General features: G+C 42.7%; 1 protein-coding gene across 1 annotated transcript in view; it reads right to left on the reverse strand.

Annotated features, from left to right (window-relative positions):
- Window positions 1-240: 240 nt before the first annotated feature.
- Window positions 241-17,518, reverse strand: part of Stard7 (StAR related lipid transfer domain containing 7) — a 28,827-nt gene continuing 11,549 nt past the window's right edge. Inside the window, exons 2-8 of the mRNA XM_021155481.3 lie at window positions 15,046-15,254; window positions 14,768-14,817; window positions 8,311-8,421; window positions 8,150-8,232; window positions 6,935-7,034; window positions 3,697-3,781; window positions 241-2,073 (exon numbers count right to left, since the gene is read on the reverse strand). Of these exons, the coding sequence (XP_021011140.1) occupies window positions 1,889-2,073; window positions 3,697-3,781; window positions 6,935-7,034; window positions 8,150-8,232; window positions 8,311-8,421; window positions 14,768-14,817; window positions 15,046-15,254 (823 nt within the window). The 3' untranslated portion in view covers window positions 241-1,888. The remainder of the gene's footprint in view (window positions 2,074-3,696; window positions 3,782-6,934; window positions 7,035-8,149; window positions 8,233-8,310; window positions 8,422-14,767; window positions 14,818-15,045; window positions 15,255-17,518) is intronic.

Genomic DNA, 17,518 nt, shown 5'->3' on the forward strand with positions numbered 1-17,518 from the left:
GACCTGACATAGATTCCCTTGACTAAACCTTTTTCTAGATCAAGATACTAGAGACAGGCATTTTACCTTTAGCTCCCAAGCTAGCCACTTAGGGGTCACAGTCTATGCAAGGTGTCACCTTTGTGTCACCCATTGTCTGCCAAGAAAGAATAAGGCCCACTGACAGACGACCCATGCTATGTCTGTGATCAGGATGACAAGGAGCACAGTTTCCCACCATGTGGCCAGAAATGAACACTCTTCTGTACCAATCTTTATGCATTTATTCACACATTTGATAAAAATGTCACAGTTAAGAGCAAACTCATTATGATGACACAAATAACTGTACAGAGTCAAATCACAAAACAAAGGGTAAACATAACTGCTCAGTCCCTGAGCCCCAGCACACGCACGCGCACATACATGCTTACACTTGCTCACAGATTCACAGGCAGTCAACTACAGATGTTAAAGTCAAATAAAGGTTTTTTCTTTTCCTGTCAGGTACTGGGAAGAAGGGAAAAATGCTCACTGAGAGACACTGGGGCTTCTCAATGCCACTCTCTGCTCTGCCAACAACCGAAAAGACAGAAACACTGGGGAGTTAGTAGTTTCCTTGGCACAGAACTGAATAGGCAACAGAAGGTTAAAGGTTACGTTCACCTTGGGTTTAGTCTCCTCTAACACCACAGCAGGGTAGGTAGCAAGCAAGAAAAGAAAATGTCAGCTCTATTAACTCCAGGGAAAGAGAGAGAAGGATGTGAGACTTGATCCCTATCACCATAAAGAAACCAGCAAGGCCAGGCACCTAGCATCTGGTTGTGATCTTATCCAAACTGTGTCTATTACTTCTATGTCAGCTCTGGAGAGAAATGCTTTACAAGACCAAGAGGGTCACATAAGCCCCATCCCTACCATACTGGTATTGGGCAAGACTCCATCTGTTGGCCCATATGTCAGCTTACAGTTTTAAAAACTGAGGAAACGGCACAACCACCATCTACCACCTTTATCCTTCCAGGACAGCGCAGTCAATCTGCAGTGGGAAAATAGTGCCAAAACAAACAAGACCAAGGGAAGAGTTGTGCTCAACCACCTAACTCCATTTGCTACAAGGGTTAAAATGAAATCTAGTTATTTTTAAGTAAGATGTTTTGTGCACACTTCCACTGATCCTATCAAAACACTGATGACATCATTTAGGAAGCTACCATCTAGAGGAGTTTGTCTCTGGTGCTCCCAGCAAATGGGCTAAGGCTACAGCAGAGGCCATGACACAGTGAGCACAGCCTATGAAAACAGAAAGGCCATTTAAGATGAAAGCTGCCTCCACCAGATGAGTCAATGTCATGGTAGTCTGCAGGGGGAAGGATCCCTTGGTACAAACTTCATGTCTTTAAAGATAAAGCAAGGTGAGGACAAGGCACTTAGCTCAGCCAGAATTGTTCACACCACCACAGGACTGTTACCAAGAGCACTCCAAAAAACCACTTAGTGAGAACCTGGGGCCAACCACTCTCCAAGTGACCTACAGAACTGAAGGATATCCAGAGCATTGCATAACCAACAGTGGCATTTGGAATGTCAGCAAGGAAGCTTCTCGTAGGAGGCGGATAGGAGTCATCCCCTTCTGGCCTAACGTGAGAGGTTGTTCCAGAGTAGGTCAGCATGATACTGGATTTCACAACTGCTGGCCTGAGAACATGACAACTCCACAATGTCATGATCCTCTGTTTGGTAAAGAGCAATAGGGCTCCAGATGAAATCTAACTCCAGTTCTAAATCCTCTTGCACTGACAGTTACAGCAGATGTCTTCTAACATGTGTGACTTGTCCCTGTCCTGCAGCAGAGCTGAAGGAGCAAGGCAGGGCTGGAAGTGCCTGTCTTTCCTTATCCCAAAGGCCTTTAAGCATACTCAATCCGAGCGGGGCCACAGCTACCCTCATTCTTCCGCTCAGGGGATGGAGCAGTGGCCTTGGCCTCACTGCTCATTTCCAGAGGCTTAGCCGAGATGTAGTCCTTCACTTTGATCTCCATGTTCTTGGCTTTCAGAGTGGCCATGTGCAGCTTCTCCAAGAAATCTGGCATGCCTATTGGGACACAGCAGAATCTAGTCAAGCTGTCATACTGGTTAGTTTTTTTGTCAGCCTGACCCAAGCTAGCATAATCTGGGAGGAGGTAACCCCGGGTGAGAAAATGCCTTTATAAGACTAGTCTCTACAAGTTGGATGGGCATGGACAGGCATGGTGGATCTCTTTGAGTTCAAGGGCAACCTGGTCTACAGAATGAGTTCCAAGACAGCCAAAATTACATAGAGAAATCCTACCTCAAAAAAACTAAAAAAAAAAAAAAAACCAAAAAAACTAAAAAACAAACAAACAAACAAAAAAACCCTGTCCTCTAGGAAAGTATGTGAGGGCATTATCTTGATTAATGACTGATATAAGGGTGCCCACCCACAATGTGTGGTACCACACTTAGTCAGGTGGTCCTAGCCTGCACAAAATAGCAGGCAGAGCAAACCGTGGAGAGCAAGCCAGTAAGTAGTGATCCTCTATGGCCTCTACTTCAGTTGCTGCCACAAGGTTCCTGCCCTGACTTCCTTTCATGATGGACAAAAGCGCTAAGATGAAATAAATTTTTTCCAACAAGTTGATTTTTTTGGTCATGGTGTTCATTAGAGTAACAGAAACAAACTAGGACAGCTGCCAAAAAGGCCAGTGATAGGCTCAAAACCAAAGCCTATTTAAAGAATAGGTAGGCAAACAATAAACACCTAACTTCCCATTCTTGTGCTGAGGGATAAGGAACTACTCAGAGCCCCAGAAGAAAGTAAAAGTGTATGAGGAGTCATGCATGGCATCTTACACCAGTAACTTGGGGGGGTTCAAGTAGAAGGGTCAAGAGAATAAAGCCAGCCTGTATTATGCAAAACTAAAAAACAAAAGAAAAATCCAAACAACAATGAAGCTCACGAGAGAACACTTTCTAATCAAAGTGCTAGAAGTGGGTGTGACTGTGGCTCCGTGTGCAGCCTGTGTTAGGGAGGAGCCCTTTCCTCCCCTGAGGAACTTGGCCTACAGCCAAGTTTTCTTTGCCAGATCTTATGCCTTGAATATCTTGGTTTTGCCGGGCGTGGTGGCGCACGCCTTTAATCCCAGTACTCGGGAGGCAGGGGCAGGCGGATTTCTGAGTTTGAGGCCAGCCTGGTCTACAGATTGAGTTCCAGGACAGCCAGGGCTACACAGAGAAACCCTGTCTCAAAAAACAAAAACAAACAAACAAACAAACATTTTGGTTTTATCACTTTTGTCACCTAGGCCTTGATCCTCCCGTCTCAGCTCCTGCGCCCACTATTGAGATTACAGGTGCGCATTATCAACCTAGACATTTAACAATACTGAACAAAAAATACACCAATGTACACCATCTATATGTAAGGCATCAAGCTGAGTTCTAAAAACTCTCCTCTGGGTTTTAAAAAAAAAAAATTCTTTCTAGAACCCCTGTTTTTCTTACACCTTCAAATCCCACTCAGAGGCTAGAATGAAATAGGAAGATTTTTTTCAAATTTCTCCCAACATGACTACAAAAAGTATCAACCCTCCTGTTGCCATTAAGGCAAAACCAAACAAAACAAACCAAAAAACAAACCAAAAAAAATTTGTTCAGCTCAGATTCAAGCCCGCCCGCTATACATATCCCTACTTACCACTAGAAACCATCCAACTGACACAGTATCGAGGGAACACGGTCTGTGGATTGTCACTGTATGTCAGTAAGTAGTCAAAGCCATTCTGGAAAAGAAAAGTAGCAAAGATAAGGACCACAGCAACCTCTGCATCGGGTACCAGAAGAAACACGATATCCTCCATACATAGAAAAGCACACACACTGCCTCCCGAGTGCTGGGATCAAAGGCGTGCGCCACCACTACCGGCACACCACACCTACTGTTTTTTGGCTACTTTCTTGACCCCAGTAAAAGATTAAACTAATAGGGAAGCTTCCTGTGCCCATCATGAGAACTATCAGCAGCCTCTATGGAAGATAAGTCTCCACGGGCATCCAGAACTTACATGGTAAATGGAGGTTTTCTAGCCAAAACATTAAACACACATTGTTGTATTTTGGTGTTAGAGAAGGAAGCCTCAGGTGGACTCAAGATTATTCTGTGTCTTTTTTCTTTTATAATCTGGCCATGTGTCCTTACTAATGTCACTGTCCTAAATTTTAGCTAGGTCTACAATATTTGCTCCAGCAAATCTTCAAACATGGGGTAGCCCTGAGGACCCAATACAGTTCCCCAACGTTTACAACTTAAAGATTTCATCTTGCCTTTCTGCTCTTAGTGCTAATAATAACTGTTTAGAGAACATTGTGCAGCGGAGCTCTCTTAGGTCCTTGCAGCTCTGCAGTGTACCACCCTCTTCCATTTTACAGATGGCCAGCTTAGACAGACGTGAGAAAGAAAAATCTAACCACCAGGCCTATACACCTACTGTTGTTTTTGTTTGTTTGTTTTTGTTTTTCGAGACAGGGTTTCTCTGTGTAGCCCTGGCTGTTCTGGAACTTACTCTGTAGACCAGGCTGGTCTCAGACTCAGAAATCCACCTGCCTCTGCCTCCCGAGTGCTGGGATTAAAGGCGTGCGCCACCACTACCGGCACACCACACCTACTGTTTTTTGGCTCAGCCCTCTCATACCTAACACCAAAAGGACTCAGGATTATTGAGGTGGTTAAAGTGCCCTGATACTGCTGGGTATGGTGGCACATATCTGTAGTCCCAGCACCTGGCAGGCAGAGGCAGGAGACTAGGTTACAAAGCAAACAAAATAATGCCCGTAAGAGAAGCCTGAAACAGTTGTGATCTATATGAAGGGAATAAAGAACAAATAAATGCTCTAGCTATACTTCAAAAGCAGAGGCATGAAGGCTCTGGACTGATCATCTTAACAGCAACCCACCTCCTCATCCTGCTCAAAATGTACTGTTAAGTTGCTGTTCATTTCTTAGCATACATTTGAATGCCTGCCGTGTCTGGCACTTTGCTAGGTGCTACATAACAAACATGTTAGCTCCAGTCCTTGCCCTCAGGAGCTTCTGATTATGAAGATAAAGTGCCCTGACTGGTATTGCGCCACAATGGTAGATCCTTTGCCTCAAATAGGAGGCTTTGAGTTCAATTCCCAGTACTTAGGGAATAAGTGAATGATACCCTAGTAGAAATTCATACTGAGCACTGTAGAACTATGCACAAAGAGGTAAAAGCCACACGTTAGGAATATGACCAGACCAAGCAAGCTCCTGCGAATACAACTTTTAAGCTCTTCCATCTGTGGGACGAGAGAGATGGCTCAGCAGATGAGAGCACTTTCTGCTCTAGCAAAGACAGGGGTTCAATTCCTAACACTCATGGTGGCTCATAACTATTTACAATTCTATTTCTAAAGAATCTGACACACTCTTCTAGTCTCCAAGGGCACAACATACGCATAGTACACAAATATACAAGCAGGCAAAATGCCCATACACACTTAATTTAATTTAAAAATCAATTATCTCAAAATCCCAAAGTGGAAAATTAACAACAGCAAAAATTAAAGCAAATCTAAAAAGACCATAAGTAAAAGAAAAGATGGAAATTGTAAAATATAATTATGGTATGTTTTCAGTATTAGATCTGCTCAGAGTTCAGTCTGAATAAGCAGGACATCGTAGGCCTTTCTTAGCTCTAGCTGGTACCTGTTTGTTTCAGAACTGAGAATTGCGAAGTTACAGGTTGCCTGCCCCTTCCCAAGTGGTAAAATCCCATGATCAGAAAAAAGCCCCAAATTATTCACTGGCTAAGACTCTGCATCCTAAACCAACAGGATGGAGAATATGGGAAGGGACCAAACCCCAGACTACTGGATAAGAGGGCAGGAATTTCTTGTGATCCAGGAACTTAAAAAACATGGAATCAGGCCGGGCGTGGTGGTGCACGCCTTTAATCCCAGCACTTGGGAGGCAGAGGCAGGTGGATTTCTGAGTTCGAGGCCAGCCTGGTCTACAGAGTGAGTTCCAGGACAGCCAGGGCTACACAGAGAAACCCTGTCTCAAAAAACCAAAAAAAAAAAAAACAAAAAAACAAAAAAAAAGACATGGAATCAAATCAGCACACCATCTTCTCTTCTCTACACGGGCAGACTGGTATATTTAAAACTATTTCATTCTCACTGGTCTCTTGATGTTTAATTATCTCATTCCCCACAGGCAGGAGCCTGAGAGTGTTGGTTACACTATATCCAGTCAGGAGCAGAGAGAAATGAATGTATCCATGAACATTTGTAACACTCAGGAGCCTAAGGCAGGAGACCTGTGGGTTTGATGTCAGCTTGGACTACACAGCAAGTTTCAAGGCAGCCTGGCCTGGGCTATGTAATGAGACTGTCTCAAAAAAAAAAAACCAGAAAACAACAATGAAGTCATTTGTGACCTTTAGAATTCTATAAAATTCAGAAATTATTTCCTTTAAAGATTTATTTATTTAAATCTTTATTTTTAAGGAGTTACATTTTCTAGACATCTTTGAAACAAGTAGGAAGTGACACTAGCGCTCACAATGTATCAAACAAGTGCCAGCTCATTCTAATGCATACCTCATCCCAGTTTTCATTTTATGTTTGAGTATTTACCTTGTATGTTCTGGGATTAATGGTGTGTGCCACCACTGCCTAGCACAAGTGCTCTGAATCACTGAGCCGTCTCTCCAGCCCACATGCCATACATTTTTCAGCCACCCCTGAAACAATCAAGAAAGTGAGACCAGGGCCCTCAATACACCTTACAAGTTCCAGCTGACTAAGGCACACACTCTGGCAAAGCGCCTCTCACCAGTTCAGACAAAGGCGTTCCTTGAAAGACATTTCAAAGCTTCAACATTCATCTCTCATGAGGTAAAACTCACCTCATCAAACGACTTGTGAGGACGGATAACCATTTGGGATTCGTAAGATCTGACCCTGACAAACTCTGGAGACTCTGGCACACTGGGGTGTTCCACCGCACTGTAAGGGGAGAGGGGGATGATTATTCTGGCACTGATCAATGGTAAAGTGAGGATAAGTGGGGCTGGGGAGTAGGCACAACTGTAGAACCCTGTCTCAAAACCAAGCAGTTAATGAAATGAATGAATACAACCCACGTTGTATTCATGAAATATGAAAGTTTCTTTGATATTGTAATGTCTGGCTCACAGGCTGTATTTCTAGTTCTACCTATATTAAGAAATTCAAAACATTTAATTAAAACTTAGATTTAGGTGCTGTACTGGCTGGTTTGGGGTGTCAACTTGACACAGCTGGAGTTATCACAGAGAAAGGAGCTTCAGTTGGGAGATGCCTCCATGAGATCCAGCTGTAAGGCATTTTCTCAATTAGTGATCAAGGGGGAAAGGCCCCTTGTGGGTGGGACCATCTCTGGGCTGGTAGTCTTGGTTCTATAAGAGAGCAGGCTGAGCAAGCCAGGGGAGGCAAGCCAGTAAAGAACATCCCTCCATGGCTTGTGCATCAGCTTCTGCTTCCTGACCTGCTTGAGTTCCAGTCTGACTTCCTTTAGTGATGAACAGCAGTGTGGAGATGTAAGCTGAATAAACCCTTTCCTCCCCAACTTGCTTCTTGGTCATGACGTTTGTGCAGGAATAGAAACCCTGACTAAGACAGGTGCTGTGGTCTCAACCCCTTTTGGAATGGGAAGGAGTCAAATGATCCTTTCACAAGGGTCATCTAAGACCATTGGAAAACACAGATATTTACATTACAATTGATAATAGTAGCAAAATTACAATTAAGAAGTAACAACAAAATAATTTTATGGTTAAGGGTCACAACATGAGGAACTATATTAAAGGGTTACAGCATTAAAAAGGTTGAGAATCACTTGTTTAGGGCAATAACTCAGCAGTACCATGCTTCTTAGCATTAGTAAGGCTCTAGGTTCTACCCTTAATACCCACTCCCACCCTGCAAAGTCTCCCTGGTGGTTCACAGCTAATTCCGAGTAGGGATGGATGGGCACTGGCTGCTAGGAAGTCTGCAGGGCACTCATAAGGGCAAGAGCCAAGGTACAAACGGGTTAGGCACAGCGAGTGGAACTTAACAAGTACTCCAGCAGTTATACATACCGTGACACCAAGACCATCACATTGTTTTCCTGATCCACACTATACCGCCGAACATAAACATAATCGCGAGAGTACATTGGATACTAAAAAAGGAAGTGAGGCAAAATTAGTGTTCTGCATCACAGACTTGGCAGGAATAAAACTCAAGTAAAAATACTCACAGGAAAATGGGTTACCCAATGAAGAACCTCAGAACCACTAACAGCATCTCTCTCAATCACCTCTAGCTTGATCACAAGGGCATCCCATTTTTTCCTGTACTCTGTATCCAGCTGCAAAAGAGAAGATCCAAAACAGATGCAGAAGTTTCTCTCTCTGGAAGGTTGATCTCTGACTTAGACACAATATGGAGAAATAGTAATTTGACTTAACAGTACCAACCTGTGAGAGGCATGGCTGTTTATTAGATGGTTCTCACATACTGTAAGATTCTCACTTGTACTGAGGGGGTTTCTGTGTCTGTGTGTATGAGTGTAAATGTTCATGTACGCGCCTGTGCATGTATAGGCCAGAAGTCAATGTTGGATGTCTTCTATCACTCTCCACTTTATTTATCACTGAACCTGAGGCATACTGGTTTGACTAGACTGGCTGGCCAGCAATCCCTGGGGATTCATCTTGGTCCCACCTAACCAGTGCTAGGATTACTTACAGACATATGCTGCCACACAGTTTCTACATGGGTGATACAGGGATCTGAACTCAAGCTTAATCAGCAAGCAGCCTTACCCACTGAATGATTCCCCCAATCCCCCAAGGGAATCTTTTTTTATAACTTTCATGTGTATGGTGTTTTGCCTGCATGCTTGCCTGATGCCCATGGAAGTCAGATGATGTTGGACTCCCTAAGACTGGAATTATAGACAGCTGTGAGCTGCCATGTGGGTGCTGGGAACCTGGGTTCCCCAGAAGAGCAAACAGTGATCTCAATCACTCAGCCACTTCCTTCAGCCCCCTTCAAAGAAGTCTTAAAAATGCAACAAGACTCTGGTGGCACACATACCTGTAAATGTCAGCAATTCAAGAAGCAGAGACAAGGATCAAAAGTTCAAGACTGAACTTACATAGGGAGACCTGTCTCAAAAACAAAAGACCCCAAAAGACTGAAGGTACAGCTCAGTGGTTAGATTACTTGTCTAGCAAGTTTTGTCTATGTTCAATTCTCATTATCATGTGTGTAAATATATGCACATACACAAAAGCTATGCAATAGAAACGTCTATGGAGATACTGGAGAGATGGCTCAGTGGCTAAGTACAATGGCTGCTCTTCTAGAGGACCCAGGTTCAATTCCCAACACCCAAATGGCAGCTCACATCTGTTTGTAACTCCAGTTCCACGGGGATCTAACACCCTCACACAATGTGCATAAAATTAAATTAATTATTAAAAAATGTTTAGGGAAGGACTGGGAAAAATAGGAAGCTGCAATTGGGATGCAAAGTAAAAACAATTAATTAATTAAAAATGTCTGTGGAATGGGGGTGGTGAGATGTATCAGTGGGTAAAAAATGTTTGCCACCTATTGACAACCTGGAGTCACCTGAGCAAAGGATGTCCAGATAATCTGCAGTGGGAGCCCGTCTAAGGAGGACAGTCTTATTATTATACATAAGTACACTGTAGCTGTGTTCAGACACTCCAGAAGAGGGCATCAGATTTCATTACAGATGATTGTGAAACACCATGTAATTGCTGGGATTTGAACTCGGGACCTTTGGAAGAGCAGTCGGCGCTCTTACCGCTGAGCCATCTCACCAGCCCCAGGACAGTCTTGATTATGAATTAATACAGGTGGATCCAGACCACTATCCACTATGGACAGTACCATTCCATGGAAAAGTGTTGGGGTAACCTTTTTTACACTCTATGAAGGTATGTCTCTGTATTTTCAATGGTTAATTGAGAGCTAAATGCTGGCAGGAAATTGGTACTGTCATTTCTATGGTACATCACCAGTCTCCTACTCAGATACTTGAAGGTCAGACAGTTCTCTCTGCCTAGAGGCAATCTAGAATTTATCAGAAGTTTGCTGCACTGACTAGTTGTAATAAAGAGCTAATGGCCAATGGCTGGGCAGGAAGTAGGGGGTGGGACTTGGGAAGGGGAGAGACAGAGACAGAGAGAGGTGGTGTAACTGGGAAAAGAAAGCAATCGTGGGAGATTTGAAAGTGTACATGGAGGGAACAGACGTGAACCACAGCGGAGAGAAAGATAAAGAGCTAGCCATGTAGCGGGTCATCAGCTAGATAGTTAGGTTAAGTTAGATAAGCTAGCTGAAAAACTGCCCTAGCAAAAAGCCTAAGTTTTAAACTGTAATAAAATTCTCGTGTTATTATTTATACCACTGGTGGGCTGGAGAAAGTCCCATTATAAAGGTGGTCCTGGACTATATGAAAAAGCAGGCTATGTCCATGGTACACAGCTCCTGCAGACAGGACAGACAGACAGACTGGGTTTGCCTGCAATTTTATACCAATTAGACCAGGGTTCCAGACACTTTCCAAAAGTTGATTTATCTTTCCTGATAGCAGCCTATGTTTTCCCATCCTAGGAGTGGAAGATAATATGCTTTGTCCTAAATGTGTTCAAAAAAGTAAGAAGATCATGAGAAAATTTAAAAGAGAGAAACTGTGCAAAGAACTCTAACAACTGCACTCCCAAATACGGCACCTTAGACAATGTCAAGGTTTTATTCTGATCTGAAGAGAATGGAAGAAGTAAAAAGAAACATTCTGTATTCCCTATAATAGCTTAAAACTAAAAAGACTGGACATCAGTCTTCAAAAGTTTCCCCTCCTCTCTACCAGGACAGTCAAGAGTCCACATACAAATCAGCAAGCACCTGCTGACACCCTGCTGACTCGTAACATCTCTGGCATCTCCTGATGGCCTTGTGCTGGACTTTTTAAATGCTTAGCTATCTAAGTGATTTTATTTTAATGGGTTTATTTTTCTGTACTTTTTTTCATAGATTTTTTTTTTTTTTTTTGGTGTGGAAAGCAGTTTCAAATTAGGAAATCGAAAAGTAAGCCAGGCAGTGGTGGCGCACGCCTTTAATCCCAGCACTCGGGAAGCAGAGGCAGGTGGATTTCTGAGTTTGAGGCCAGCCTGGTCTACAGCCAGGGCTACACAGAGAAACCCTGTCTCAAAAAACCAAAAACCAAAAACCAATTAAGTAAGGCTTTACCATGTAGTAACTACAGCTGACCTGAAATTTACTAGGTGGACAAGGCTAGCTATAACTTGTGGTGATCCTAAGTGTTGGGATTACACGCCTGTACCACTGCCTACCCAGTACTGATATATCATTGACCATGGTATAGAGTTCAGTGCGTGTGCTAGACATTGTGCTGGTTTTGACAAGTGTCTAGAATGATCTACACTGAAATCATATAGTATGTCACCTTTCAGATTGGCTTTTATGTAGCAATATGCATGAGAAAAGAAAAGAAGAGAAAAGAGCAAATAAGCAGTCTCTTCCATAGTTTTTGTTTCAAGTTCCTGTCCCAACTTCTCTCAGTTACTGACTATACCTATAAACTAAAATAAACTCTCTTCCTAAATTGCTTTTGGTCAGTCACAGCAACAGACTGAAACTAAAATAGTGCCTGACTATGTAAGCCTAACAACCTGAATTCAATACACAGACCCCACAGAAAGGTGGAAGAGAAGTGACTCTACAGAGTTGTCCCTCCACGCACGGACCCGCACCCTCTTAGAAACGATTAAACGTAAAAAGAAGAAAAGGAAATGTCCGGGGAAAATACAACAGATAACATGTAAAGATATGATAATTCTAAATTATTTTCAACAGAAAAAGAAATTCAAGAAGCATTTCTCACTCTTTAAGCTTTCACCTTTCCTACTCTCCTCTCTAGTCCTCCCTGTCTCTCTCCCCCCACCCCCCATCTCCATGTGGCCATGGCCGGCCTCTCTCTTTCTACTCTCCTTCCCCCTGCCTTTCTACAATAAAAAGCTCTAAAAACCACAAAAAAGGGGGAGAATTTCTCATTTTCTTTCATATCAAGGAACTAAGGAACTTCAAATACAGACATCGTATGCATAAAAACCAAACAGCACTGACAAAACCAGAGCCCAGGTCAAAGTGCCAGGTATATCCTTAGTGGGTATACCATTGTTACAATTCTGCAGATTCAACCCAGCACACCCTGTACATACTATGCAAATGTTCCATTTCCCTAGTCTTGTTTTTACTTAAGACAGTCTCACTAAGTTGATCAGGCTGGTCTTGAATACACTACATACCAGGAAGGCTTCAGCCTCCCAAAGAGCTGGGATTACAGGCCTGCTGGGGATTGGTTCTAATGCTCTGATTTAATTGGTAATCTGAGTGTCCAAACACTGAAGGTCCTTGTCCCCAGTTGGTTTTTGATTGATCAATAAAGATGCCAGCAGTCAATGGCTGGGCAAAGGGAGATGATGTGGGATCTTTGGATTTGTGAGGGCTAGGAACTGGGAAAGAGAAGACAGAGAATTGGCATGACTCGGGAGAGAAGGATGGGATGTAGGAGCTGCAGGAGAGAAAACCAACCAGCCATGTGAGAATTCGGGTGGGTGACCACTAGCCACTTCCATAATCGGACCTGGGGTAGCAGGGGAAGGTTTAGGAGTGCCTAGCCTTTAAGGTAGTCAAGGCATTTTAAAATGAACTGGTGTATGAGAAAGGGGGGAAAGGAGGAAGATAGTTCCATTCTTTTTTGTTTTTAAAGATTTATTTGCTGGGCGTGGTGGCGCGCGCCTTTAATCCCAGCACTCAGGAGGCAGAGGCAGGCGGATTTCTGAGTTCAAGGCCAGCCTGGTCTACAGTGTGAGTTCCAGGACAGCCAGGGCTATACAGAGAAACCCTGTCTCGAAAAAACTAAAGATTTATTTATTTATTATATGTATATTATTTGAGTACACCGTCGTTGTCTTCAGGCACACCAGAAAAGGGCATTAGATCCCATTACAGATTGTTGTGAGCCACCATGTGGTTGCTGGGAATTGAACTCAGGCCCTCTGGAAGAGCAGCCAGTTCTCTTAACCACTGAGCCATCTCTCCAGCCCGATAGTTCCATTCTTGAATCCAGATAGCTCCTGGCTGGAAGCACACAACCCACTGGGGACCAAAGCAGGGTAGCTGAACTCACTGCTACACAAGTCTATTCCAACAGGCTTGGCTTTAGTGGGTATTATAATCAGCAAACTAGTTATTGAGAGCTTGGCAAAATCACAAAAATTGACGGCAGGGGAAAGAGGAACACTTACACATTACTAGTGGAATTACATACTGATGTTAGTAGATTATGAAAATCAGTATGGAGATTTATCAGAAAAAATAAAAACAGAGCTACCATATGACCCAGCCATGCTCCTGGGCATATAACCTGTACACTCTTTATCTCACTATAGATGATTACTGCGGCACCAGTCCCAAAAGGACGGAAATTACACCAAATGAATGGATAGTAAACATGTGGTACTTGTATACAATGGAATTTTATTCAGCCAAAAGAAGAATGAAATTATAAAACATTCAGGAAGATGATACATCTGGAAATTACATTAAGCAAGGTAACAGACTCAGAAAGACAATGTCACATTCTCATATGCAGATCTTATATATGAGGGTGTGAGCACAGACATAAGTCATAAAACCAGAGAGTAGTCCAGGAATAAAGAAACAGTAGTGATCAGAGGGGAGGACAATAGAACACACGTGATAGGGAAGTTGGCCGGGGTTACTGATGGAAGAGATATACATGGAGAGGACGGGGAGAAGGAAGAAGGCAACAGGGGGAGGAAGACCAGCAAAACCAAATTATGTCTGAAAAAGGCCATAAAGCCTAATACTTTGTATACTTGTATTTAATTTCAGACAGGGTCTCTTTCTATAGTCCTGGATGTCCTGGAGCTCCCCACATAAACCAAGTATCAGGATTAAAGGTGCATGCCACCACATTCAGCTGTTACCTAATTTTTAAAATTAAACAATTAAAATTTGAAAATGAAAGTATCCCGGGCGGTGGTGGTGTATGCCTTTAATCCCAGCACTTGGAAGGCAGAGGCAGGTGGATTTCTGAGTTTGAGGCCAGCCTGGTCTACAGAGTGAGTTCCAGGACAGCCAGGGCTATACAGAGAAACCCTGTCTCAAAAAACAAAACAAACAAAAACAAAAACAAACAAACATAAAAAGAAAATGGAAGTATCAGGAAAGAAAGTTCTATGTGGCACTTTGGGAGATCTCACCTTCTCCTCTCACTTTTGTTTCACTTTTATTGTTTTTGGGACAGAGTCACTCTATATAGCTCTGCTGTCCTGGCACTAGATGTGTAGCCCAGGCAGGCCTCAAATTCATAGAGATTCATCCACCTGCCTCTGCTTCCTAAGTGCTAGAATTAAGGGTATGTGCCATCACATCCAAACATATATTGTTTTTAATTCATTTAATTTGTTTTAACTTGATATGTATTTCTGACTAGTCTTGTATTTGTTATACAACCCAGGCTTGCCTCTAACTCACAGCAAGTCTCCTGCCTCACCTTCCAAGTACTGAGATTACAAAGACATTCATGGAGCCAAAAAATTCCAAACCTGGAGAGAAAATGAACTCACCTGAACATTGAAGAACTGTCGGGGAGTCACATCTGTGTATGTTCCAAAAACTAGAACGACAAGAGGGGTAGGGAGAGCTAGGAAGCAGCAGAGCAAGGCAGGAAGGACATGTACCAAGGAAGAACATGAAAAGCTTGCCGTCTGGGACAGGAAAACAAACGAAATTTGGCTAATTTTCTTCAGTAGGGCCAGGATAGAATCGTTTAGGAAGCAAAAGGAACAAAGCACCCTGTGTGGGCACCATGGACACCTGTCAAAGGCAGCAGGGCAGGGCTCACCTCGGTACTGGTAAAGGTGGGTGCCTGTAATTGGGCGGCGCCACAGCTTGAAGTGTTTCTTGTCCATCACCATTTCCCACGGTTCTTCCTTGTCTTTTGACTTTTCATTCCCTCCTGCTGGGGACTTTGGTTCGGGAGGGTGATTCTCAACTCCAGAGCTCTGAAATATATTTGACATTTCTTCCAACCGTTTCATCTCATTAATGGACCTGGAAAGACAGAAATAAGCATGGTGTCCATGAAATGAAGTATCCAAAGACCTGCAAAAAGACAGGTGTGGCTGGAAATAGCATGCTGCCTCAGTGAATAAAAACTGAATTGTTAAGCTTGAATACTAGCCTAACACTTGTAATTAGAATAATTAACCAGTCACCATTTCTAAATCTATAAAATGCACAAAATAATAGTACTTTCCTAAAGTTAGCTGTGAAAAACACCTTTAAAAGTGTTCAAGACCTAGCACATAGCCTGAAATAACTTACAAAATTAAAAAAAAAATTTATTTGGGTATTTTTATTTTTCATGCACATTGTATACATGAATAGGATCCTTAATCCTGTCACCTAACTGCATTTCAAGTCCAGGAGTAAGAGGACTTAAAGCAGGTCAGAAACTAGAAATCATGCTGTGGGCAGCAAAGTGAGACAGATAACATGTATCAAGGAAGACTGGGAAGCGGAGCCATCTTCAAATATTAACCACCAAGGTTTGTAGATGTGTCCCTTGACAATCCCATCCTTCCTGTGACACAGGATCTCACTATGTAGGCCAGTTGACCTTGTACTACACCTCCATCTTCTTGCCTCAGCCACCTGAGTACTGGGATTATAGCATACACCACTAGGTAAGACTTTCTACTCTCCTTTTTAGTGGACTGTCTTCTGTGTGTATTAGTTTTCTTCCTTGTTTTCAAATTGAAATATAATGTGCATAGCATAAGACTTACCCTTTGCAGTTTATAATTCAGTGTTTTTTAGACTATTTGAAAAGTTGAGTATATACTTTCAGGCAGTTCCCTCACTCCCCAAACCTGCCAGCCACAAGTCTGTCTTTTTTTCCCAACATTTCAAATAAATGGAATTGTGGCTTGGTATGGTGGCAAGGGAGATAGAGGTAGGTAGATCTTTATAAGGCCAGCCTGGTCTACATAGGGAGCTTGAGGACAGCCAGAGTTATATATCAAGACCTTGTCTCAAAAAAGTGAAACAAGCCAACAAAAATGGAATTATACATATGTCCCCTTCATCTGGCTCCCATCACCTGGCATATTTCTAAATTTCATCCATGTTGGATTTTATTCTTTTCATAGCTGAACAACATTCCATCATATACACGTTTAGCAGACAACCGGGCATCTGTGTTGTTTCCACTTTGGGGCTACCATGAATAATAACAGTTTCTATGTAGATGTGCTTTCACTTCCTTGGGTAGAGTCCTAAGAATAAATCTGCTAGCTTATGGTAACAATGGTAGCTTTATGCTTACCCCCCTACCAAGGGGACTAGAGATAGACACTAAGGCTTCATACACACTAGGCAAGCACTCTTACCAGCTGAGTTACAGTCCCAATCCCTACATTTACTTTTTTGAGGAACTCTCAAACTACTTTTTGTTGGTTTGGTTTGGTTTGGTTTCTGAGACAGGGTTTTTCTGTGTAGCCCTCCCTGATTGTCCTGAAACTTGCTCAGTAGACCAGGCTGAACTCAGAGATCTGCCTGTCTCCTGCTGGGATTAAAATTATGTGCCACCACTGGCCAGATTTCTTGTTTTTGTTTTAAGACAATGTCTTACTATGCTGCCTGCTGGCCTTGAACTCCTAATCCTGGGCTCTAGTAATCCCTTTGCCTCAGCTTCCCAAGGGGTTACAGGTGTCCCACTGCATTTGTCTCTTTAAATTGATCTTACAGGTGTGCATATATCACCGCATGTGTAGAAGTAAGAGGACAACTTTTAGAATCAGTTTTCTCCCTCCACCCTGTTCCTGAGGTAGGGTACCAGGCTAGTTCTCTCTCCTGAGCTTTCAGCCAATTCTCCTGCTCTGCCTCCCAACTGCCAGTAGGAATTTGGGGGCTATAAGTATGGACACATCTAGCTTTTAAAAATGCTGTGTCTGGGGATCAAGCCCGTGCTGTTAGAGGCACTAAATCTCTGGCCCCATTTGCTTTTTAAACACTCAATAATGTTTTGTTTTTGAGACAAGGTATATTGTGCTCACAGGCTAGCCTTAAATTCTATGTAAACCAGGCTAGCCCTGAACTTAGATCTTTCTGCCTCTACTTCCCAAGTGCTGCGATTAAAGGTGTACACCACCATGCCCAGCCTCAATGTGTTTCAGAGTTCTACTAAGTTTCAAAGTTCTAAAAAGTCTTGTGCTTCATTCTTAAATTTATTAAAAATTTTATTCTCTTTGATGTTGTAAATGAAATTCTGTTCATTTTCAGATTACTCATTGTTTACTGATTTGTTTAACCTG

The sequence above is a fragment of the Mus caroli genome, unplaced genomic scaffold (assembly GCF_978045245.1).
Source record: "Mus caroli unplaced genomic scaffold, Mus_caroli_1 scaffold_2, whole genome shotgun sequence".
NCBI lineage: Eukaryota > Metazoa > Chordata > Mammalia > Rodentia > Muridae > Mus > Mus caroli.